The 24,312-nt window shown below is 40.0% G+C and overlaps 1 protein-coding gene across 2 annotated transcripts; it reads left to right on the top strand.

Moving 5' to 3' along the window:
- Positions 1-171: 171 nt before the first annotated feature.
- Positions 172-23,838, top strand: ABHD3 (abhydrolase domain containing 3, phospholipase). Of its 2 annotated transcripts, none has more exons than XM_083880731.1 (9): positions 172-398; positions 1,902-2,065; positions 4,532-4,714; positions 6,343-6,388; positions 9,196-9,308; positions 12,410-12,583; positions 13,237-13,285; positions 13,371-13,536; positions 21,732-23,838. In XM_083880731.1, the coding sequence occupies exons 1-9, from the start codon at positions 252-254 to the stop codon at positions 21,908-21,910; spliced, it is 1,221 nt and encodes a 406-aa protein (XP_083736857.1). In that variant the 5' UTR covers positions 172-251; the 3' UTR covers positions 21,911-23,838. The 2 variants fall into 2 exon arrangements, with proteins under 2 accessions (XP_083736857.1, XP_083736858.1); XM_083880732.1 differs by lacking the exon at positions 172-398 and adding an exon at positions 748-816.
- Positions 23,839-24,312: the final 474 nt, after the last annotated feature.

Raw genomic sequence — 24,312 nt, 5'->3', positions numbered from 1 at the left:
CACCCCAGGACTGATCCCCCGCGGGCCAGGCTGCCCCCAGCCCCGGGCCGGGCCGCCCCCGGCCCCCCGAGCCGGCCCAGGCCCGCTGGCGGCGGGGGAGGTCCCGGGGCGGCGCTGCGGCGCGGAGCGGAGCGGGCCGCGGGCAGCGGGAGGCGGCCGCGGCTCCTCCTTCTCCCTTCCCTCCTCCTCCCTGGGCGCTGGGTGGGCTCGCCCGCGGCCGCCGGGGTGTGGTGTCCCGACCCCCGTCTGCCATGGACTGGCAGGTGCTGACCAGGGAGCTCTCCCTCTACCTGGAGAACCAGGTCCGCGTGGGCTTCTTCGGCTCCGGCGTGGGCTTGTCCCTGGTGCTGGGTTTCGGCGTCGCCTACGCCTGCTACTACCTCAACAGCATCGCCAAGGTGAGCGGGAGGGCGGCGGGGCGGGCGGGCTCCGCAGGTGTCCCGCCGTGGGGACGGCCCGAAGGTCACCGCCACCCCCCGCCCGCGGGCCAGGGGATCGCACCGGGAACGGCCGGGGGTCTGCGGCCCCTTGTCCCCACAGCCCTCCTCCGTGCCCCGCAGTGCCGTCCCGGGTCCCGGCCGGCCGAACCCCGCTCGGAGCCCAGAGGGGCCCGGCAGAGCCGCCCCCCCCGCCCCCGGGGCCGCGCCTTCCGTGGGGCCGCCCGTGAGCCCCGAGGCCGCCGGCCTGAGGGGAGAGAGCCAGGGCTGCCCTGGCCCTGCCCGGCCCGGGAGGGGAAGGGGCTCCGCTCTCGGCAGCCCCGAAATGCAGCGGTACCAGCTGGAGAGCCTGACCCTGTGCCGTGGTTTGGAAAGGGAGGTGAGGAGACTGCCCCCCACAACACAAACCCGGCCCACTTGGTTCACTGGCAGGGCAGGGGGTAAGGTGGCTTTGCTGCCCTTGTGTCCCTGTCGGTGCCATCCTCAGCGCCTCTGGAGGCACCGCGGCAGCGTTCTGGGGGCTGGAGCACTCTCGGGCATCTCTTCATCAGCAGCAGTGCTACAGATAAATTGGGCAATCGCAAATTACTTGGATACGGTGAGCCTGATGAGGTCTGAAGTGGCCCCGTGGTGAGAGCGGCTCGTTGAATGCGTAATCGACTGCAAACACGCACATCAAAAGGGTTTTGACCGTCGAGAACCTGAGTGTTGCCCCAGCCCTTCAGAGAAGCGCCGAGAACACAGCCTTCCTCTCCACAGAGAAGAGGGTACTTGATGCTGGTGGGAGGAGAAAAACGAAGGGAGGATGTGCCATTACAGCTGTTTCTGGGGAATGGTTTTCCTCAAAGCATCTGCTGTTGTCCCATTAATGCTTGCACGTTGGGGAGCCATCGTGACAGAGAGGTGTAAGAAATATGGTTGCTAAAACCTGAGATGTGACTTTTCCATGTTAATTGATACACAAATAGAAACTGAAAGCAAATTGTCTGTATGCAGAGCATTATTAGAGAGGAGGAACCGATGCGCTTGTGTATCGTAGAATGAGATGGGAGAAGTCCCTACCAGGTTAAAAAAGGTACTGCGGTCAAAGTGCGTGCATGAATTAAATGTTATTTTTGTGTGGTCCAAGAAAACGGACTTGGTAAAATATTTCTTACCTGCTAAGAAACAGTGTGATTTTAATTTGGCGGTGAAGATACAATGCTGGTAAAAGTAGAGCTAGATCAGTGTGCTATTAGAAATAGGTAAGGAATCAATTATGCTTAAGGGGTTTCACTTTTCGCTTGGTGTTTTGTTTGGTTTTCATTAACTTATCTCTGTACCATGAAAGGTAAAAGCATTGCAAATGATTATATGAAAGAAATTGGCTCACTGAGAGAGGATTTAAATAAGCTTTATTTCTTTATTTGTTTTTTAGTTTGTTTTATAAGAATGCCCATGTCTGACTGTAGTCTCTTTTCCTAGAAACCCCAGCTGGTGGCAAGCAATGACCGTTTCTGCCGCTTTCTCGAGGAATATTGCCCTGTTGTGACAGAAACTTACTATCCCACGATCTGGTGCTGGGAAGGTCGGGTACAGACACTCCTGCGCCCCTTTATCACATCCAGACCCCAAGTACAGTACAGGAAGTAAGTGCCTTTATTCTGGAAAGTGATTGATTTGATGTCACACTCACTGTCAAACCCACAAGTTTGTGCCTAGTTTTTTTTGCTTTATGCCCACCTTTACAACTTTGTCATAGGCTTGGAACTCTCTTTATCATGAGTTCAATATGAAGTAGGTTTGAAAAGTCAGTGTTCCCAAATGGCCCTATTTTAGCTCAGAGAGTTTTGTACCCATGAAATATGGGTGACAATATAGGAACTGATGTGGTTATATGTTCACAGGATTACACAGTGGATGAGGTCATAAAAGACCTCTGGAGGTCACCTAGTCCATCTCCCCTGCTCAAGCAGGGTCACCCAGAGCTAGTTGCCCCAGATCATGTCAAAATAGCTTTTGGATAGCTCTGATATTCAGAGGGGACCTCCCATGTTTCAGATTGGGCCCATTGCCTCTTGTTCTGACAGTGGGCACCACTGAAAGGAGCCTGGCTCCATCCTCTTTGCACCTTCCCTTCAGATATGTAAACATATTGCTAAGTTCCCCCTGAGCCTTTTCTTCTTCAGGCTGAGCAGTCCCAACTGTCCCAGCCTCTCCTCACAAGAGAGGCTCTAGTTTGTTCATCATCTTTGCAGCCTTTGCTGGATTCTCTGCAGTATGTCATGTTTGCCTTGGACTGGGGAGCCCAGAGCTGCACTCAGCACTCCAGGTGTGGCCTCACCAGTGGGGAAGATCATCAATCTGCTGGCTATACTCCTCCTAAGCCTCCAGACTTTGGGCCATCTTTCCTGCAAGGGCGCATTACTGGCTCATGTTCATGGTGTCCACCAGGAGGACCCTCGGGTCCTTTTTTGCCTAGCTGTTTTCCAGATGGGCAGTACATGGCGTTGTTCCTTCCCAGACACAGGACTTTGCACTTCCCCTCACTGAACTTTGTGAAGTTCCTGTCAAGCCATTTCTGCAGCCTGTTGAGGCCCCTCTGTATGGCAGCACATTTACTTGGCTTATCAAATATTCTGGTGTTCAAATGCCATAACTGTACAAAGGTCACGCAGTCACTGTATCTGTCCATTAAACCAACGTGTTGTACCTTAACCATGGCATGGCCACATTCAGCCTTATTTTGAATATACAGAACTTCTGGGATTTTCAAAGTAACTTTTACCTGTGGAGTTTATGTTGTGTTCTTTCATGCCTAAATTCGGAGAGGGAAAAAATCCCTTATATTTATTTTTTGTCCTCAGCTGATTTCTTTCACACAGAAATGAGACTTAGTCTGGCAAATGAGGCATTTGGCACAAGACCTAAGGAGAAGGACTTTTATGCGCCGGAACCTGGATGCAACACAAGTTGTTTCAGCTCGGCTTGCACGGTAGAATAGATTTAGCATTTAGCAGCTTCCCTTAGTTTTAGTAACTAGGAAACATTTCAGTGGTACAGCCATGTCCACTTTTTCTAGTCCTTCTTGTACACTTTCATTTCAAGGGTTTTGAGAGAAAAAACATAGTTCTATGGGGCAGTGCTTATTTTGCTCCATTTTAGATTGTGTTGGCAGTACTCACTAGCATTGCATCCACTTCCCATTACTGAAAAAGGGCAAAGCTGAGCTAATGAATCTGACAAGGCTGGTCACCTTTAAAATCTGCAGTAGTCGCTACCAAGAATTTCAAAAGAAAAATCAAATGCAAGGTAGGCTTACATTTTAGTAGTTTCCACACCAGCTCCCTTGAACCATTCAAATATGTATATATTAACTTTTATCTACATGTTTGGCTATCTCTTCTCCATTTGGATAACTACTTTTCTAAATTATGAAAGTAAAGTAGCACTTTAACTGTTCAAATTTCCAGGAACTGGGAAGATTTGTATGATTCTAAAAAAAAGAAATTTTTTGTCACTGCTTAATGTATGCATAGCTTCTTGAGATATTACAATATTTGTTGCATTATTAAGATATATGCTATAAAAGTGCCTTGTAGCACAGTTTGTTTTGATACAGGGTGAAAGATGCAGTAGTGTGTGTCCGTGTTCTGCATGTTTAAAACATAACAATCCATTATACACTCTGCTTCTTTGGATGAAGAGGAAAATAAATGCAATAAGTGTTTACCCAGCATGCTATCAAAAGATTCTCAAATGATTCAAAGGAAATCTGCAGTACACAAAAATGCCTGTATACAGGCACAAAACACAAAGCAGTGCCAAAAATCACATTAGTTACAAGCTTCCAGTACATCAGCAGTAATTTATGAAAGGGCATGTCTTCATTTGCTGTCTTCATTTACTGAACAGCAATTACTCCGCAAATTGACCGTTCTAACTCTTGTCAGCTATAGGTGTAACTCCTTCTGAATGCAGACATGCCTAGTCAGGTGGCACTTTGAGTATTAAAACATAATGAAAAATGCAGAATTCATAACTGGTAATTTGTAAATTGCAAATGTGTATCTATTTTTTAATCTAACCAGTGTGACTTAAAATGTACCTTTCAGCGAGCTCATTAAAACAGCAGATGGAGGACAGATTTCGTTGGATTGGTTTGATAATAATGACAGCTCATATTATCCGGATGCCAGCACAAGACCCACTGTCCTGTTATTGCCTGGCCTGACAGGAACAAGCAAGGAATCCTACATTCTTCATATGATCTATCAAAGTGAAACACTGGGATACAGGTACTGTTGTTTTTCATTGCTATTCCTTTTGCTGTTTCTGGAAGGATCCAATATCAGTATGTATATGTATCAGATGTTTTCCTAAGGCAAATGAGATCTAAATACAGTAGTTTATATAAGAAAGTGTTATTAGTAATAATAATCACAGTGGAATTATATAACAGGCAGTACATTTGGAAGGGCTGTTTTAATATCTACAGATATGCCCCAGAGATTGCAAAATGAAAGGCAGCTAAGTCTGCATAGGGCTTTGCTGCTGCTTCTTAAATTATTATATTATATTAGGTGTTAACCTTTACACTTTCTAGAAAGGGTCTGTATTCAGCTCCAGGACTTGTGTCTGGATGGGTTGCTGGCATTAGGCCTTGGAGGAGTTCAGTTTCTGAATGCCAAAATTGCCTGATTCAGCAGCCTCAAATCCCTGGGTGCAGAAAGAAGAGCTAGCCTACTGTTACTGATGGTGTTTGAGGGGGTCTGTCACCTCTTCATTGTCACTGTGTAATTTAGTTTCATTCTGGAGGCTTCTGGTCAGAGTTGGGCAACATAAGTGGATTAGTAGATGAGTAGACTCCTTTATGTAACCATATTGCTGCTGCTGCGCATTAAAATAAGTTGTCATTGCTCCAGGATCTGTATTTGGAATATTAGATTTTGTCTTTGCAGACTGGCTTCTGGTGCTGACTCCAGTAAGTTCTTCAAATATGGATATATTAGCTTTTATCCACATTTGTCTATCTCTTAATTATATATATATAATATATATATTATATAGTAACAACTTGTTACTATTAATTTTTAAAGTATTCCTGGAAGTTATATCTGCATTTCGTCCCCTAAGGGAAGAAGGTAGAACTTTAGAAAGTAGAGCTTTAGGTCAGATTTAGAGAATGCTATAATTTTGTTTTTAAATAGCAACATTTGAGAAAAATACCAAAATAAGTATTCTTTCGTGCCTTTAACCCATCTAACTATGTATATTATTTAATAAAACTATTTCAGTGAGATAGTACAAGAGTAATAGAAAATATTTATTGAGAAAGTATGGATTTGTAAATCAGGTTAATTCTGCTAGAAGATTCAGAGATTCCCACCAACCGAGAGAGACCAGAAACTTCTGCTGTACCAGATGAAAAAAAAAAACCAAACAAAAAACATTCCCAAGAACTTGCAACTTAGATCCGGCTGTCATTATCATTTTGACTTGGCTCATTTCTTCCAATTTAATGGAATTATGTAGCTTTGAGGGATGTCTACACACAGATCTCTGATGTTCATTTTTCAGAGCGTAGCTTTAGGCTGGGCCCTGCACTGGCAGAGCTCATGGCAGAGTGCAGGCAGGACATGTCTGTACCACCTTCAGCTAAACCTTGGGGTTCTCACCCTGCAATCTGACCTTGACAAATCTCAGAGCTCTGACAGGCCCACTGACCTCACTGAACTCCATTTTGGTAGAAAGCTTGTTCCACACAGGCTAGCCTCCAGGATCTGTAGGTCTGTAAATATTTATGTGCTGAACTTATTCATAGAAGTGGCTCATTTTTCTTTATGCATTTTCAATTTTTTGTGTGCTTATCTCTTTTGGTGAAATTAACAATATGCACAATTGAATTTACTGTCTCAATTTTTAGATGCGTGGTTTTTAACAATCGGGGAATTGCTGGTGAGGAGCTTTTGGTAAGGATGACTTCTAAGATAAATATCTCTCACTTGTAAGTGGTAATTATGAAATCATTTTTGTCTATTTGTACGGTTGGATTTAAATGAGAGAAACTCAGGGCATGGGTTGAAAATGCAAAGAAGAGAATTCAGCTATCTAGTAGATCAATCATGTGCCAATATTAATTTTCTATTTTGAAACCCTAGAGGGTCAACTCACAATTTTTTCTTAATATTTCATTTTAGGAAATTATTCAATTAATAATATCTGTAGCATTAAAATGAGCAATCTTTAAATTTTCTTTCCAAAAATAGTGCAGTAATTAAAATGTGCACATCTCTGCTCAATCATTACAATTTTCTCCCATTGATTTAACATACATATCCAAATATAATCCATTGTAATTTCTTTCCCAGTTTAAAAAATATTTTTGATATGGTTAAAAAGGTATGCCATTAAAATTGATCCATACTACTTGTTAGTGAATTAATGAACCAGCTTTATATGGATATCTGTATCCTGAAAGTTAAATGTGTTCACATATTTTTTTCTTAGCAACTGTGACACAAACGCAGCTACAGAGGACATTTTTTTGGGACAAACATATCATGTGTGTGTAGAAATAACTGGCCATTCCTCAGGTGAAAAAATCTTGAAGCTAAACGTTTTCTGCAGCTAGGGACAAGGCATAATGAAATATTGCTGAATAAGCTTTGTTTTTTTCATATGCCTTCTGTTGACAATTCTGCAGCTGGAATGAATGTGTATAATACTCAGTATTGTTTTACATTTTTTTAATCTCCTGGTTTCAAACTTTAAAAAGCTCAGAATGTTTTCCCATAATCAGATGAAGTATTTCAATGCAAATATTGCCATGTTAAGAGTAGTTTTCTACATACTTTTGGAGATGGATCTACAAAGCAGTTTTGTTACACACAAAGTCCTTATTGATGAATTTCTGAATCATTTAGAGAAAAGATCCCTTGTTCAGATACATTGTGTGTACTTTACTGTAATCGGATTTACATCTTTAAGCTTTGTAAGTTCTCGTGGTGCAGCAAACCAGCTGAAATTATCACATTTTCTGCAAAGATTTTTCAACACTTTAGTATAAAATCCCTACTTAATGGGTCTGAAGCAGAGTTAAACACCACAGTAGAAATTAGTTACGTAAGCAGTTCTTTTTCTAGTCACTTTAAAGATAGATTCAAATTTACAACAAATAATAGTTCATTAAAGAATACTGTCCTCATTGATTATTGAAAGCTATTGTGAATTAGTGCTCTGGAATAATCAAGTATTATATTGACCACAGCCACTATAAGCTAAGATGGTGTTTGAAAATATCTTCATACAAAGCATAGATAGCTAAACATTAAACTGTCTGAAATTAACTGAATTTAAAATGGAAGATATATCTCTAGTTTTATAAACTTTAATCAAATACATTTTCACTTAGAATGCATTAGATCCTAGTTACCAAAAATATTTTTTCCTTGTAAAGTTGACAATTTAATTAAAATAAAACACATTCACACCGATTATAATTAATAGGATGTAAAACAATGAAGAGTGATTCATGTGGATGAGAAATGGAAATGCAACATAAATGGAAATTAAAAATGTCTTCAGTTTTAATTATCTAGATTTAGCTTTTCTTTCCATTTCTTAATCTTTGATGTCAACATTTCAATATTCTTGTTAAATGTGTTTAAGTGATTAGTTTAATGTTGTTTAAACCACCCACAAATAGCCAAGCAGTTTAACTGAAAGCAATTTTAAAAAACACCCTTGAAATCCATTGTTGCTTCAGGCAACAGAAAAGTTTCATTAACTCATAGTTATGTATTTTTATATTAAGTTTTAGTATTTCAGTGAATTTTGGCAGTTCAGTCCTGTAGTTAAGTCCAGGTCATGAGCATGTTAATAGCAACTCTAAAGTTAAAAACTTTATTTCTCTGTACGTGAGATCTGGACACCACCATTAGAAAAGCCCTTATATTACTGTGGTTCTTATGGTGTCTAAATGGACTTGTGTCCCTCATACTGCTCCAGATAGTCCATCAGGCTGGACTATGTTGTGTGTTCTGGGTGTCTGTGCAGGGGAGGCTCAAAAGTTGTGCTTATCCTTCAATAGCAGAGAAGTTAACCAAATCTTACCCGAGGAGTTACCCAATCTGATGCCAGCAGAAGTCATTCCAAGTCTCAATTCAGGATTTAAAGAGACACCAATGATGGATAAGGAATGGATAATATATTTCATTGCTTTAGTTAATAGAATACTAAATTAGGTAAACCACAATGGGGAATTTGTTTATCTGTTTATTTGGTTGTGTTGGATGTAGAATCTAAATATTGGTTAGTTTTCAAATGCTGACAGAACTTGAAATCTAATGCTTTCTTTTGCATTTGAATGTGGGTGAATATAGTAAAATTGTTGTTATAACTTCCTTTTCTGTAAACCATGGCCTTTATATTGTTTCCATTTCCTTGGGGTATTTTAAAAATATCAGTATCTATCTAGTTCTGGTCTAGTTCTGTCTAGTTTAGCACATTGTTCTCTGTTCAGATTTTGTCTAATGACCTGGAGGTTGCAGATACTGAAGATACCTGTCACCTCTTTTATTTTGTAATGATAACAAGTTTAACTCCTTCCTTCACCTCGTTGTGAAACACTCTGGATTTATAATTGCCATTTAGTGAAGCTTCACAATAAATGCTAAATTTAACTTCTTATATAATGATCCACTGTTCAGTTTGCTTTGTCCTTAAAGAATAATAGAAAAGCTTATGATGGCATTTTTTCCCTCTTGACTCCTTACAGACACCAAGGACTTACTGTGCAGCTAACACAGAGGATTTAGAGGCTGTTATTCATCATGTGCACAGCTTGCACCCCTCAGCTCCATTCATGGCAGCAGGTGTTTCTATGGGAGGGTAAGGTTGTGTAACACAAGTCTCAGCTTAACTGTGATCATAAGACTGGTGTAGCCTGATTGTAAATTATTACTCTGGAATACTTGCATTACTTACTGAACTGCAAGCAAGTTTGGTTTCTCTCCAACAGTTAATATGCAGAAGGCTTTTGGAAACTTCATATCTTTGAGGCTTTTTTACCTCTGTGTCAGAGATGGTTGAAATTGGCTAACATTTAAAAATTGGGGGGAGGGGGTTGGAGAAAGATAGGAAACAGTGACAGGTGGATTGACAGCCAGACAGGTAGGCAATACAGTCTTTGGAAACTATGGAGCCTGTCCTTGGAAGAGAGGGATATAAAACAGGATCTTGAGTTAATACACCATGTTCCATAGCAATCTCTGCCAGTAAGATTTGTCTTCACTCTGTTTGTGTTCTGCAGTGTGTGGGTAGGTTAGGCTGGAAGAGGTGTGGATATCTGCTCTGTCTGGCTCAGAAGCAAGGAAGTAGTATTGTTGTTCAAACCGGTATGGATTGGTAGAGCATGTGGTATTAAGACTTGCTGTGTCCTGGCTCCTCTCCAAGAAAGCACAGTGAGAACAGACAATGATAGCACAGTTTCTTAGGGAAAAAAAAAATCACTGCTAGAAGCTAGCAGAAATATTCCAGCAGCCTTCTCATCTGCTACGATTTTTGTTAAATAATAATAAATAATAATGATGAGGGGAAGGAGGAGAATGTAGTATATTCTGAGAATGTTGTTTTTTTCTGAGTCTTCTTTTGTACCAAACGACTTACAGAAGCCTTTCTTGCTGAAGAAACCTTTCTCTTGTTGTCTTCCACATCCCTTGCTTGTTCCAGCTCCAGCTGAACTTCAGTTTTCCTAACTGCATCCCTGCATGCTTGGGCAATGACTGTTTCTGCCAGGCAGACCCACCCCTCTTCCACCCCAATTTCCACCTTGAAATTGGTCAGAAGGGTTTTTTTCCTCCATGTGATTTTCTGCCACTTGCTCAGCATTCTGCATATCAGAATGTATCACACTTTTGCTTTATGTTTGCTTATCCTTTAAGTCCCCTTTGCTTATCAGGGCCATCTAATGTGAGATCTTGGCAATCAGATCCCTGAGCAAATGAAAGCCAACTCTCTCTAGTATTGTAATTCTGCTGCTTACCTTACCCACTTACTTTTCATCTTAAAATTCCACCATCAGACAATCTCAGTGGCCAAGACTGTTCTGCATCTTCTCTACCTGACCAGTTCTTCCTTACATTTGAATAGCAGATCCATAGAATAATTTTCCTATTTAGGTCCTTGATTGTATATCAAAATATTGTCCTCAATACTCTCCAGAAATCTGGTCTGCTTGTGCTTTGCTGTGGCAGCTGACGCTGGGATGGCTACAATTCCCTGTGCCTGGCAGTTATGAAGGGCTGAAGGTGTGGTAGAAGCTGGCAGTTCTGTGACTGGTACAAAAAGCCACATCAGCCCTTAGTGTCATTTTTGTCCTTGGCTTAACCTAGTTATGGTATCCAAAATACTGGCAAAGTCTGTTACAAAGGCACAGGGAATCTGTGTTGTGTACCTGGCTTATATGTCACCAGCACCACTGGGCAATTTTAGGCAAGGTGTTGCACCTTTCCCCTCCAATATGTTTTTAAAATCCTGAACCAAAACCAAAAAGCATATGTTTAATTGCACAGAACACTGGAATAGTCTCTAATCATCTATGTGAGAACTGTTTCCATGCTTCAAAATTAATTGGAGCGTTGCATGTTTAAAATTAAGCAGGAGCAAAGATCTCACAAGGGACATACTGCAAAAATCATCCACTTGTCTTAGTCTTTCAGGAATTTTTTATCATCTATTGCTTTTATCATCTATCTAAATTGCTTTCAGAATTTTCTCAATAGTCAGATAATCTTTATAAGACAGATTTGCCCCAGTTAAGAATTAAAATAGATATTCACTTCACAGACATATATAAATGTAAATGAAAGACCACCTGTTCTACTATCTTCAGTAGGTATTATTGTGGACAGGGACTTGATTTTGTAACATAAAGATTCCTAAGCCTTCTCTCTACCACATATACTATGTGAATTCTGTTAGAGAAGTGCTACTGCAACTCCTATTTTGGTTGGTTTATTGGACTGCTGTCCTTAGATGTGGCAGGTAGTGCAGAGGGATAAAGTCTCTGTGATAGAAGGCTGGTTCATAATGTCTTTGCTAAAGGTTGCTGTCTCCTGAAATACAGTAGATGATCCAAGGTACAGAGTGTGGCATTCCAGGGAGCTATCTTAATGTTACTAATTAACTGTAGTGGTTTGTGTTGAAGACTTGGTATTAAAATGCTTCTTTGGTCTCAGGCAGTAAAGTAAGACTTAGAGGTTTTCCGTCAGTATTTTTATTTTATTCTCTTCCTGCTGTTTTATTTTTTGTACATTTGAAGAGTAGATACTTGTGAACTGCCCCCGTTTTCAACTCAAGTGTACACTAGTAGCAGAGACTGTAAGTTGCAATTGGTCAGAAAGACAAGACCTGAGCTATTTAGGTCATAATTTTGTTTCTCTAGTTTCATTCATTATCCAAGACTTCTTTCTTCACATACTTTGTGTTAAAGAAGAGCTGTGTTCTTTCATATGTGTAAGGCGAGGTAACGGCACACCTTAATCTCAAAAGACTTCTTCATAGTGAGGCAGGTCTACCAGGGGCAGGTTGTCTTTGTCAGGCACGCTGGTCAGATTTATCACATCAGGAAGACCAAGAGCTTCTAAGATGGTAAAAGTTGCTAACACTTGGGAATACTTGTTCCATGAGTAAGAATCATTTGACTTTCTCCTCCCTTTAGTGATTTAAGTAAGACTAGTGCATCTCTATTTCTAAACACACTCCTACTCACACCCTACACAGTGCACCCTGTTCATCTCTGATAGTAGAGAAAGTAAACTTCATGAGTCATATGTTGATTATGTGACTACCTTCTAGGTGTACTAGGCACAACTGTAGGACTCATAGGAGAAACTATTGAAAAACAGACAAAAATATGGCTGACTGTTACATTTCCTCTAAATTGAAGCAAGCAGTTTGATAGTATGTATGTTTCTGTTTTTCATTTGTAGCATGCTTCTTTTAAATTACCTGGGCAAAACTGGCAGAGACACTCCTTTAATGGCAGCTGCAATTTTCTCTGCGGGTTGGAATGTTTTTGAATCTGTAGAATCTCTGGAGAAGCCACTAAACTGGCTTCTTTTCAACTATTACCTGACCACTTGTCTACAATCCTCTATCAGCAGGTGAGTTGCCTTCTGAACTGTGTAGCAAGGTGGAAGGATTTTAACATGAGATCGACAGCAGGTATAAAAATATTGGCAAAATTAATGCTGTAACAACTCTAGTTGTTCTTTGTTCTTTTGTTATTTGGTAAGTTTTGAAATCAAAAGGATCATTTCAAGAGAGTGTGTCATCAATGTGACTTAGTTTATATGCTGTTCAAGGGACTCACAACAAGCCCAATGTACTTTTGTATCTATGGATGACGTAAATGGACTTTGAAAATTTTTAGACTTCCACATATTGACTTTGAGTAGATTTGCATATATAATAATTGTTTTAAGTCGGTGTTGACTGCAAAAGCATAGAAAGGCCTAGTTCATCATTGGCTTTATAAAATCAGGGTGTATTTTGTATTCCCAAATATTAAGTTCTCTTATCTTTGGCATCTTTCTCATGGCTCATGCAGATTTTTACCCTGTTGCTGGATGTGCCTACGTATGGATGAACAATTATTCTGCTCCTGGATTCCAGACAGATTTTTAATATGACAGAAAATTAAAAACAAGCATGTTAGACAGTTGCTTCTATAAACATATCTGTAAAGCAGAGAAATTCTACATTTGTTTACATAACAAAAAAAGAAGCCCTCCAGTTTTTCTATCCTTCTTTTTAGGCATCGACAAATGTTGGAGAAATTATTTGATATGGATCTTGTGATGAAGGTATGTGAAAATGTTACTTCTGCTTGAGCTGGATGCTGTTTTTCCCAATGCTGATATAGTTCCCTATTTGAATTCTGTACTTCAGGCTAGAACTGTTAGAGAATTTGATAAGCAGTTCACTTCAGTCATGTTTGGCTACCGTTCGATCGATGATTACTATGAAGATGCTAGCCCATGTCGCAAGCTGAAGTCAGTAGGAATTCCAGTGTTATGTCTAAACTCTGTGGATGATGTTTTCTCACCAGCTCATGGTAAGTGTAAGCTTTTAAAAATATATTTTTCTGTATATGCAGTCATTAAGACAAACTACATAGGTTTGAGAATAAACTCAGACTTACGTGTAGACGTGTACTTAAATGTTACTTGCACATAGGATCAAAAATTCCATAGAGGGCTCAGTCTTGCAGTTAAATTTAAACACATATAAAACAGATGATGATGGAGAGACTTGATTAGTACAAATGCAGAAATATATGGGGTGGCCTCATTAGGCATTAGTGGAGTCTCTACAGTCAAAAGAAAGAATAGGCACATTTAGGGTGTGAGTTATCTCACTGTAAGGAAGATACCAGATGTAATGCCCTCTCAGAGGCACCTGTTTCTGTTCACCAAGTATGAAGAGAACCCATAAAAAAAGGACTTGGATTCTGATGTCTGGATGTAGACATTCAGAATTCAAACTGGAAACACGTGGTTTTTAATTGCCATTGTTTAAGTTCCTACAAAGAATGTCTGGGAGTTGCTTATGTTTGAGATGACATGAAATCTTCATCTGCTGATCTCAGTGTCACCTCCAGTATCTGTAAATTAAAAGTAAAAAAGCCCAACTAAGTTAGATTAGTTACATCTAATCATGTAGGCCGAAATTTAGGGTAAGAGAAGAGAGACACACAAGGTGAGCTCCTAGAAGGAGCACATTGAAATTAATAAGCATCAATATCAGCTAAATAACAGGCTGAAAACGCCATTTTCCATTTTCCATTTCATGCCAAACACGTGATCATTATGAACATTTTGCTTTTGCTCTGAAGATCAAAACTCTGTTGCTAACTATTCTGAAAATATATGCTTGTTCCTGTGGCCTGTGTATTGGTTTTAGCTTCTGAGAAGAGCAGGTGAACAAAAACTAATGTAGAGGAAAACCACTAAAATGAACAGCTGGTGACTGTTGTTGAGCCAACAGTCATCAGCAACAAGCACCTGACACCTTTAAAAATATAGTTTATACAGCTGATTTATTTCAGTTTCAGTTTTTATTTCAGAAGTTTTCTTCTGCCACCACAAGTGAAGTGAGATTCTTGCAGAATGAGTCATGAAACCAAAGTGAGCAGGCAAACAGCTCAGAACAACAAGCAGAAATTAAAGAATTGGAAGAGACTCTGTGTGTGTGTACTGTTTATCTGTGTGCAGATGTACAACACATACAGAAACATGCACACACATTACTATTTATAGGTCAAATACCAGTTAGAGACAAATGTGACATGAAAAGGGCCACTCCAGTACAGTGCACTAGAAAAAGTCTGATTTCTTCTTCTCTAGAGCAAAAAGCATCCATGGTTTGCATGAACAATGTAAAGAGGTGACAGACACCTAATATGAGGGGTAAAAATGGTGACTCTTCATGAGCCAAACTACCTATCCCTTACATTGGCTAAAACAGAGGCTTAAAAAAAATAACATCTGTGTAAACATAGCAATATTATAGTAGAATGCTATATGCACCTTTAAAAATTTGCAGTTCAAAAGCTTTCTGAAAAAGAGTTAGTCTCTTTGTGTTTATTAGCCTCTGTGGGATTTTTTTCCTTAAATCAGATAGTTGCTTTTTCTCTTATAAGTTTATAATGGTCTAAAAATGAGAATAGATGGGCTGTGACCCTAAAATCTATGTCCAAATATAAAATCTGGCTAGTGATTCTTAAGATAATTTTTATGGGTCTTAGGGCCCTGGAGATGACTTTCTCCATAGTACTCTAGGGAGGTCATCTGCTGTGTCTGTTTCTTTCACAGAGTATCTGAGAGAGGGAACAATGGCTTCACCTCTTTGTTTAGCACAAGCTTCATTTGTGGTTTCTGTCTAAAGTTAAGTAATAACTGCGGTAGGGTCTACCTATTTAGCATAGTGGCAACAGCAGTGAACCAGTCAGTGTGCTTCAGTCTCTGAAAGATTTGTTAACCTTTATTTGTTAACCTTTCCCAGCCCATTATGACTGGGACTGGGACATTTGTTACCTAGATGAAAGCTAGTGCAGATACTCCATCCTCTTTTTACCTCCAGCTCTCAAGAGACAGCTATTGATCTGACCCTATGACATTCAATCTGAACAAAAGAGAACTTTTTTTTTTTTTTTTTTTTTTTTTTTTTTTTTTTTTTTTTACTGTGAGACTGGTCAAATGCTGGCATAGTTCATAGTTTGTGTGGTCTCCATCTATTGAAATACAACCTTACTGGACACAGCCCTGGAAAAGCTGCTGTTGGTAACCCTGGTTGAGCAGGGGGTTGGACTAGATGATCTCAAGAGGCCTCTTGCAGTCTCATCAGTTCTGTCAAAGACTGAGTCACCTAGAGTACAGCTGTAGTAGATCCCTCAATCCTTGAACCTATTTTGTAAAAGTAACACAACTCTTGGTGAACAGTGAGATGGCTGTTCTTGTAAAATTAGGTATCTAAACTATTGTGAGGATGCCTTAGAAGTCTTGAAGTGTAGAGGGGGGCAAGGTAGGACACCAGTGCTTCTGAAACAAGAAGAGCTAAGAATCTATTGTAATGACTGTCCATCTTCTCTTAAAACTGACTGTAACCAGCCTTTCTCCATGAAGATATTTGGGTGGTTAGGCATTCATTTATCCCTTGTTTGCAGAGTGAATGCTGTTAGCTGTAAACTCTTGTACTTGTGCAGACAAGTTTACCTCAGAAAGCCCTCAGAAAGGGCCACCAGGACAATGTTGATTTCCAGCTAATAGCACAACTCTGTTATATTTGTCTATCCTCAGTTGGAATCGTTGTGCTGGCAGGAGACAGAGCACCCTGATTAGCAGCCTGGCATTTGTCTGCTGCCATTAGTTACTAGAATTCATTCATCTTCACATCTTTACATCTTCTGTGAGCTGTTTTATGTTAGCAAACATAAAGGGCTGGTCTTACTCTTGCAGGTGACTTTATTCTGGCAACTGGCTTTTTTTTTTTCTTACTTAAAAACTTCTATGTGTGGACACATAGAAGGCTGTGGCAACCACAGGCAGTTTCCACTCACAACTGTATCATGGATTCAAAGCCACAAAATTCATACTCATCCAAACCCCAGCCTTTTATTGACTTTGGGGACTGGTTATTTCATGGCTCATCTCTCTCAGTAATACCTACCAGCTTTTAAGCTACCTTCCAATTCTGTTGTAGGTAGCTGTAGTTTCCAAGAGCTGGGAAACTGGCCTAGAAAACTCATCAGGGAGAAAGCTGTGCCAGCATTCTTTTGTGTTTAAATAGTTTCCACAAAGCCAGGGACATCTATCTTCCAGTAACAGAGCTGGAGGGATACAAAACCAAGTCTGCTTTGTCACTACATAATGTAGTGTCTAGAGACACTTCCCTTAAAAAGTGCAGATGCTGCCTTGTTAGTACCTGATCATTTCTTCTCCTGTGCTTTTTGGTACACTTTGTACTTCCCAGCAGTTATTTTTAAATATATTGTGAAAATGTGCCATCTGATCTCAATCCAGTATTATGAAGAAGCAATCAATTTGCAGTCCTTCCTTAATGTTGCTGTTTAAAGTTCACAGAGCTTGGCAGCTGATGTATCTGTAGTTTAATTCAGGAATGCAATTCTCATATTGCATAATACTGACTAATGAAAACAAATGCTTTCTTCATTGCATGGCACTTCTCTCACCATAACTAATTTAAACAAGCCACTGCTTCAGGAAATACGTAATAAAGCCAGGTCAAACCCTTGGATTTTGTAAATGTGAAAAATAAATCAGGAAGATGGAGTGTCATTATCACTGTCACATTTCACTTTTCATCTGAAGTGGCATTTTTCTCTGAAGAGACTTTAAGCAGTGTATTAGGCATCTGACTTAAATTTCACTATACTAATGCTTAGCTAATTGCTGCTGATGAGCATTGTGCCCAAGCTGGAAGCCTGCCCTTGGAGCTGGGTACCATGCCAGCTCCCTCCTGATCCACTGTGACAAATAAGTGCATGTCTGAAGCTCAGTTATATATTTTATTGAACTCTCTGAAACTTTTGTGCCCTCCTGAATCCAAACTTGGAGTAATTGCTCTTAGGTGTTACTTTATATCCAATGTGTTATGTAAAAGAGCACAGTTGAATGAAGTTGTCAGGAGAGACCAAATGGCTAAGAATGGCGAGACAGATAACAGGTTAAAAGTTTAAGGAACAGAGAGAAATCAAGCAAAAAATGGAATGTCTGACAGCAGTGACTTGCATGTTTTTTCTTTTGTTCATTAAGAAAATAATAACATTCTTCGGCAAAAAATGTACAACAAATTGGTTTTGAATGAAGTAATTCTGCATACAAGTATTTACATTGTGGTTCTGTGATCACAAATCACAGGTCTGTGCTTGCTGGATCAGACAGCATTACAGATTTTGGCCAAAAGAAATTTAAGTACAAGGCTGCATGTGAACAAAAATGAACAGAGGTATCTTTTGGCATGCCATCCTATCTCCTGGAATGCATACATCCAGTGCTCCATTCATCTGCCCTTTACATTGCAAAATTGTGGTTTTATTTAAAACCACATTGCATTGTGGTTTTATTTATTGGATGGCTAACAGTCCCTAGGAACAGCCTTGAGAAAAGTACCACACCACTGCCAAGCATTTTGGCACTGAAGAGCAACACATTATACTCAATTCTCTTCCAAGAACCTCCAGAGCAAGAAACTGCTGGGGAGGAGTTACATGGACAAATAGAAGGAATTTCAGGATGGGGAAGATGACATTTGTAAAGACCTGCATCTGGCTTGCACTTTACCAGGCCTGGAAAATAATCAGCAACCTAGTGCAGGACTGGTAGGCTTCTAGGAAAGAGCCACTGTAGATGTGTGGAGGCAGGCAGCACATGGCATCCACTACAGTATTGCCAGCCAGTTTGGGAATGAATGACCACCAGCAAACTGATTTGGGAGCTATGATTACACTGGCAACTCTTAATGACAGGCATCCAGAGGTCATGGTGAGATTGGCCTGTAAAGGCTTTCCCAGCTGGGTTGGCACGGTAGGGGAGACATTTATTATGATCTCCCTTTTAATCCCCCAGTACAGCAGTTTTTTATCAGGAAGGGACATTCTCCCTACACATTGACACTGGTCTGCCAAATTGAATGACTGTTGTGTTTTTGCATGTTTTAGCTAGTGAAGAGGTATGTTCAGGCCAGTTAGCAGCTAATCCTGAATCTGTTAGGACTGATGGAGTTCTCATGCCTATCTCTCATACTTGGAGGTCAAATCTGCCTCTCCTCACATATTCCTTCCCATACCCTTGCACAGAAGCCTATCTATTAGTCCCTTCCATGACCAGGGAGACAGCTGCAGAATGGGTGTGGAAAGCGATTCACTGGCTGAAGCGGGCACGAGGTTTGGTTCTGATCTCCACTTCTCTCCTGGGATTCTGTTTAACATGGACCACAGGCTACTGGAGGGAAGAAAAGCAGATGGCTTGGTACAGATAAGTGGCAAATTTCTATGCAGTCGGCAGAAGCTGCCATGAATTGCAGCCACTCTCTTTGTACATGGGAATGTGTTCCTCCACAGAATCCAAGAGAGGCGGAGCAGAGGTTGCTGAGCAGATTAACCCAGGCAAAACTCCAGACAAGCACGTGCTGAGTATGAAAATTATGCATGTGTTGAATTGCAAGAAATAACACATTGTTTTCTGCATCCCATGTTCTCAGCATGTGCTATTCCCCAGTCTAAGTTTTTAGTCTGGCCTCAGTACTGCTTTAAAAGGCCCCAATCCTGCATACAGTATTTTCAGTTTTCCAACTGAACAAAGGAAAAGCCAAGGATTCCTTGAAGAAACAAGAAGAAGAAGTAGTTTCTTCCTCCTAGTAAAGAATCAGAATCACTTAGTAAATGCCAGAATCTACAAACTACTTAGATGCCTGCAATTTTGCAGGCAATTTTGAAAGGAGGGAAAGAATGGAAGAAATGGATAGCACTGAGCAGCAAAGAACCTCATCACATATTTGGCAAGAGAGCCCCCCCAGTGCTCTCTGGAGCTCAGGAGCTCAGTCCATCCTCCTCCAGGGCATGGTCAGGTACATGACAGTATGGGCAGGGAGGCTGTAACACATCTTGACAACAGACACTAACCCAGCTCTGCAGGCAGTTGGTTCTGCATCCGTGCTGAGGCCCTGGAGTGGAACAGAGCGTGTCGTTCCAGGCACTGCTGGTAGAAACCTTTGAGGCACAGACTGCTCCCCTGGCTCCACAGGTCCAATGCTTCTGCCCCGAGCTATTTTTAATTTGCACAGCTGTTCGCTACAGTCATTGCACTTAAGTTCTCCTGTGACTTACTCTGCATGGGGGTCCTTTTTTGGCTAAGCAAAGGGCTCTTACTCTAGTTGCTGAAAATGAAGGCAAGCTGGCATCTCAAGCGCACAGCTATAAGTTTGCCAGCATCCAAATGAAAGTAAGGAGCACATCTATGAAGAAAGTAGTAATATGCAGAGATGGGGACTATTCAAGGATAATGACCTTCGGGATAGCAAATGTATAAAGGGGTAAAGGAACAGACTCCTAGAAATAGGAATGAGTGGAAGGTGTCTCTGAAGGAAGTGCAGTCAGAAAGGGATGTGAACAACTGAACATCCCCAAAAGTGAATCTGATTCAAAAATACTTTAAAGTAAATGAGGAAGTAATATAAATCTTGTGAAGGACTTGCTGCTTAGTGTTGTAGTGAAAAGGCATTTTTAGCTGAGCAGTATATGACTTAAAATCAGCTTTATTTTCTTGTCATAACCTTTTTTAGACACAGTGAAACTGCTGCTACTCCCCTCTGTGGACAAAGCATTTTTCTTTTGCTGTTGTTTTTTCTGTCAATCCTGAATAATCAAAAATCTGTATGCTTTTTATTTTCTCTCCATTTCATAAGGTTCCTTAATTAAAAGCTGGAACTTTGAAAGGCATTCTTTACTGAAGTGTGCTGAGATTTCTGCTCATTCAGATGTCTACTTAGCATACCTAAAACTCCAGAGGAATCTGCTTAAATAACTTAATTTTTATGGATCTGTGGTGTTTGCAGTCTTGATATAAAGCTCCACTGCAGTGTCAACCAATTCAAATGATAACAGGGTCATCCCATTGCACCAAGTACCCTTTCTAAAGTCATATGCCTTCTCTGGTGCCAGTCTGTGCTCGCTGACCTCAATTTTCCTTCACAAAGGGAACTGCCCAGGTGGTGAAATTGATTAAGCCACACATCTACGTGTGGCAGAGTCGAAATAGGAGGCACCGAAGCCTCCCTCCTACACACTTCCAGATCAATGCATATCTCAGGTGTCATTCACTGATGACTTTAGGCTAACTGTAGGCCATTGCTGAAATGGCCCCCTCACTGAAGGTTCCATCTGACTGTGGCTGTATTCAGATGTTGGCACTAACATGGGGAACTGGATTAGGGTGCTAATCAGATCAGGAAAACTAAACCAGCAAAAGAAAAATCCTTGTACTATCCAGTCTAATAATCTACATTCTAAAATAATTTCTAGCAGTCACTATTCATCAGAGAACTACTAATCTCCTGGATGGCACAGAGCAGCTGTGTCCTTGTACAGTTGTTTGCCCCTTCCTCTTTCTCTGTTTACCTTGTGTCTTAGATTATGGACTCCTCAGGGCAGGAACGTCCCCCAGTGTGTTTGCATGGTGTGATCTAAACATGCAGGTGTAAACATATGGCAGACCAGATATAATGATAATCTTTTATATTAGCTGATAGGATACCTTATAGACCAAATCTTATCTTACAGACCAACCATGACATTAAAGGTTCTGTGCTTGGAGTCTCATACAATTGCAGTTGAGGTCCCAGTTCCTCAGCTTTTCTCAAGTCAAATATTGCAATAACAGTTAAAAATTAGAGGGCTGATTGTCCTTTTACTTACACTATTTATAGCAAATCCTAAGTATGCAGTAACATGGGTGCTTTTCCATCAGTGTGAGGGAAATACAGATGAAGCTGAATTTTTTACAGCAGTCAGAAAAAAAAAGACAAAAAGAAAAACTCACAGGTAAGGTAAGTTAATGATGAAGACTAAAAATACTTTTAACACAGCTGTGGTTCCAAACCCTGTAAGACATTTAAGCATATATTAATGTTGTGCCTGTTTTTTCATACATAATATATGTTTAAGAGAAATTATTCAATGGCTGGCATTTCATAGAAGCTTAAGGACTTAAAACATTTTTTCCGCCCTTTTAGCTATACCAGTAGAAACTGCCAAACAAAATGCAAACGTTGCTTTGGTTCTGACTTCGTGCGGAGGCCATATCGGTTTTCTGGAAGGAATATGGCCAAGGAAGTGCACTTACATGGACAGAGTCTTCAAGCAGTTTGTACAAGCTGTGTTTGAGCATGGAAATAAAATCTTTAGCATGTAGCTTTCGACCACTATTATAGCACAGTGGCACATTCTGACAAGGGCAGTTAAGCTTAGTGCACAAATTTTAACTCCTGTAAGCCAGCAAATGGATAAAGTCCATTACTACATGCAAAAATATTTTTGCCTAAGATTTTGTAGCAAGAAACTAAATATTATGTTGTCACTTTTATATTTATTTTTAATATGCCTTACTAAGAATGACCTTAAATGAAACAGTGTTCTGCATACATCAAATTGCACTTAACCAAAATTATCGAGTAGAGAGATTATAATTCCTCAGGATTTTAATTTAAACCAGTGTGTATTTAGGAGACTTTATTTAGATGGCTTTTACTATTAGAATGGTGACACTCAAAACAGCTTATATTATCCTGTCACATATAGTACCAGTTGGCCCATTCCTTAGAGCACTGATGGTGAAAATCTTAAAATATGAAAAGAAAAGGAGGGATCAAATAAAAATACTGATGATTCAAGTCAAAATTTCAGCATGTTATTCCATAGCATTAGATTGATACCTGCTTTTGCTGTTCTGCCCTGAGAGTATTCAGATTTAGGGCTGTTTATTGTTTCTTAAACTATGTCAATGCCATACTTGTCTTACATGATTATTTTTTAAAGAGCTAATTTATAGTGTTTACATATAACCAAAAGATTCCTTTAAAACAGTACTGTAATAACTTATGTAATTAAAAGACATTTTGCATTTCAGAGTTTATGTAAAGCTGGGTGTTGTCACATAAGTAAGTAACATATACATCATATAACTGATAAACTCAGTGATTGAACCTGCTATGTTTATATTACCTTGCAAGAACATTTCAGTTTTAAAGAATAAATATTAGAGCAACAGGAAATTATTATATAATTAATCTGCTTTAAATTAAAAAAGAAAAACAAATTCAAACCTTTTGTCTCTGCTATTGTTTCATATCATTTCCGAAAAGAATGGAACAAACTGTTTAAAGAAAGTTGGGATGGAGGTCAGAGTCCTGCCTCTGGTTTGTTTATTTGATCATTTGTCACCATTTTGGCAGTAGGTTGTCAAATCACTGAAGCCACTGCAAACTGACTTCTGCCCTAGTGGGTTACGAGTTGTGAGGGTGGCCGAGGCATCGCTGTTCTCCTGAGCCCTGACACAGTGACAGCCAGTGTGGGCCTTTGAGGAGAAAGGACAGTTGGACAGAATATATCTTGAAACTCATGGAAGCCCTAATTTAGGGCATACTGAAGTTTAAAGCAGGCCTTTAAGCTGAATTTGTGGAGCTACCATCTTTTGCTGATCACTGATTTGGGCCCAGCCACATACAAGGAGTCGGGAAAGATGCCGCTGCATTTTTATTTTTATCTTTTGAGCAGGGTCAGTACAAGAAGAAAATGCAGCTAAAAAAAGCAAGTCAGGTCTTTTGTCTCAAGCAGTACGTGAACACTCCTCTTGCAAGGCATGTTTCCTAGTAACAGCAAAGGAAGAACAAAAATACTTTTTGTCTTTAGAAAAAGAAATTGGGACATGCTATACGAGAGCTGTTTTGTAAGGTAGACGGTTGAATTAAGAAAATTAAAAAGTGCTTTCAAGTTTTGACTTTTCAAACAGGCACTTGCCCAAATAATGAACTCTTATTTTTTCTCTAATAAGAAAAATGAGGAAAGTGACTTGCAAAAGGCAAAATGAAATTTTGTGCATGCTACTACAATACAGAAAAATAGCATATTAGTAGGGTGCCTTATTTATTCTTGTATTCATTTCCAGGTTTTATGTTCATGCAAAAACAATGAGCAATAAACAGTATATTTAGTGTTATGTTTGTAAAATTGTTTAGGTACGGTACTGTTGAAAATTCAGCATCAAGTATTAATAAAAATAAAACTACTTCCATTAAATCACACCTTACGGTTCAAATAAAAGTAATATGGTTAATGCCAGAATTTCTGTGTCTCTGCACTGTCTTAATTTAGGTTTGATCCCTCTAGAGATCTCCATGAGACATTTATCTTTAAAGCTACATGAAGCAAGAATCTGTAAAGCTGGTGTTCCCTGCCCACATGCACAGTGTCCTTACACTCCATCAGGGAAAAGCACAGTGTGCAAGGTGGTAACAATCAAAATTTAATACGGGTATCTTCAAGCTTTCCCTCAGATTTTCTGAAACAAAAAAATACACCTCAGATCTTAAAGGGTACACACAGTCTAGAAACAAGTGCCATAAACATTTTGGTACCTCACACACAGTTTTGTAAGTAAGCCAAAGTCCACAATGTACCCTCTATTCAAAACTGTGAATTCACAGGGTCTTTATTTGGCTTTTCATGTGATCTGAGTATCCAGGCATCAACAGGGATATGTAATGCTGAAGGTGGGAGAAAGTTGTTAGTTCTGAATGCACTCATTACTGGAATGGT

Source organism: Zosterops lateralis, assembly GCF_965231275.1.
Source record: "Zosterops lateralis genome assembly, chromosome: 1".
NCBI classification, from domain to species: domain Eukaryota; kingdom Metazoa; phylum Chordata; class Aves; order Passeriformes; family Zosteropidae; genus Zosterops; species Zosterops lateralis.
The sequence above is the reverse complement of the archived record's forward strand: the minus strand, read 5'-3'. Positions and strand labels throughout refer to the sequence as shown.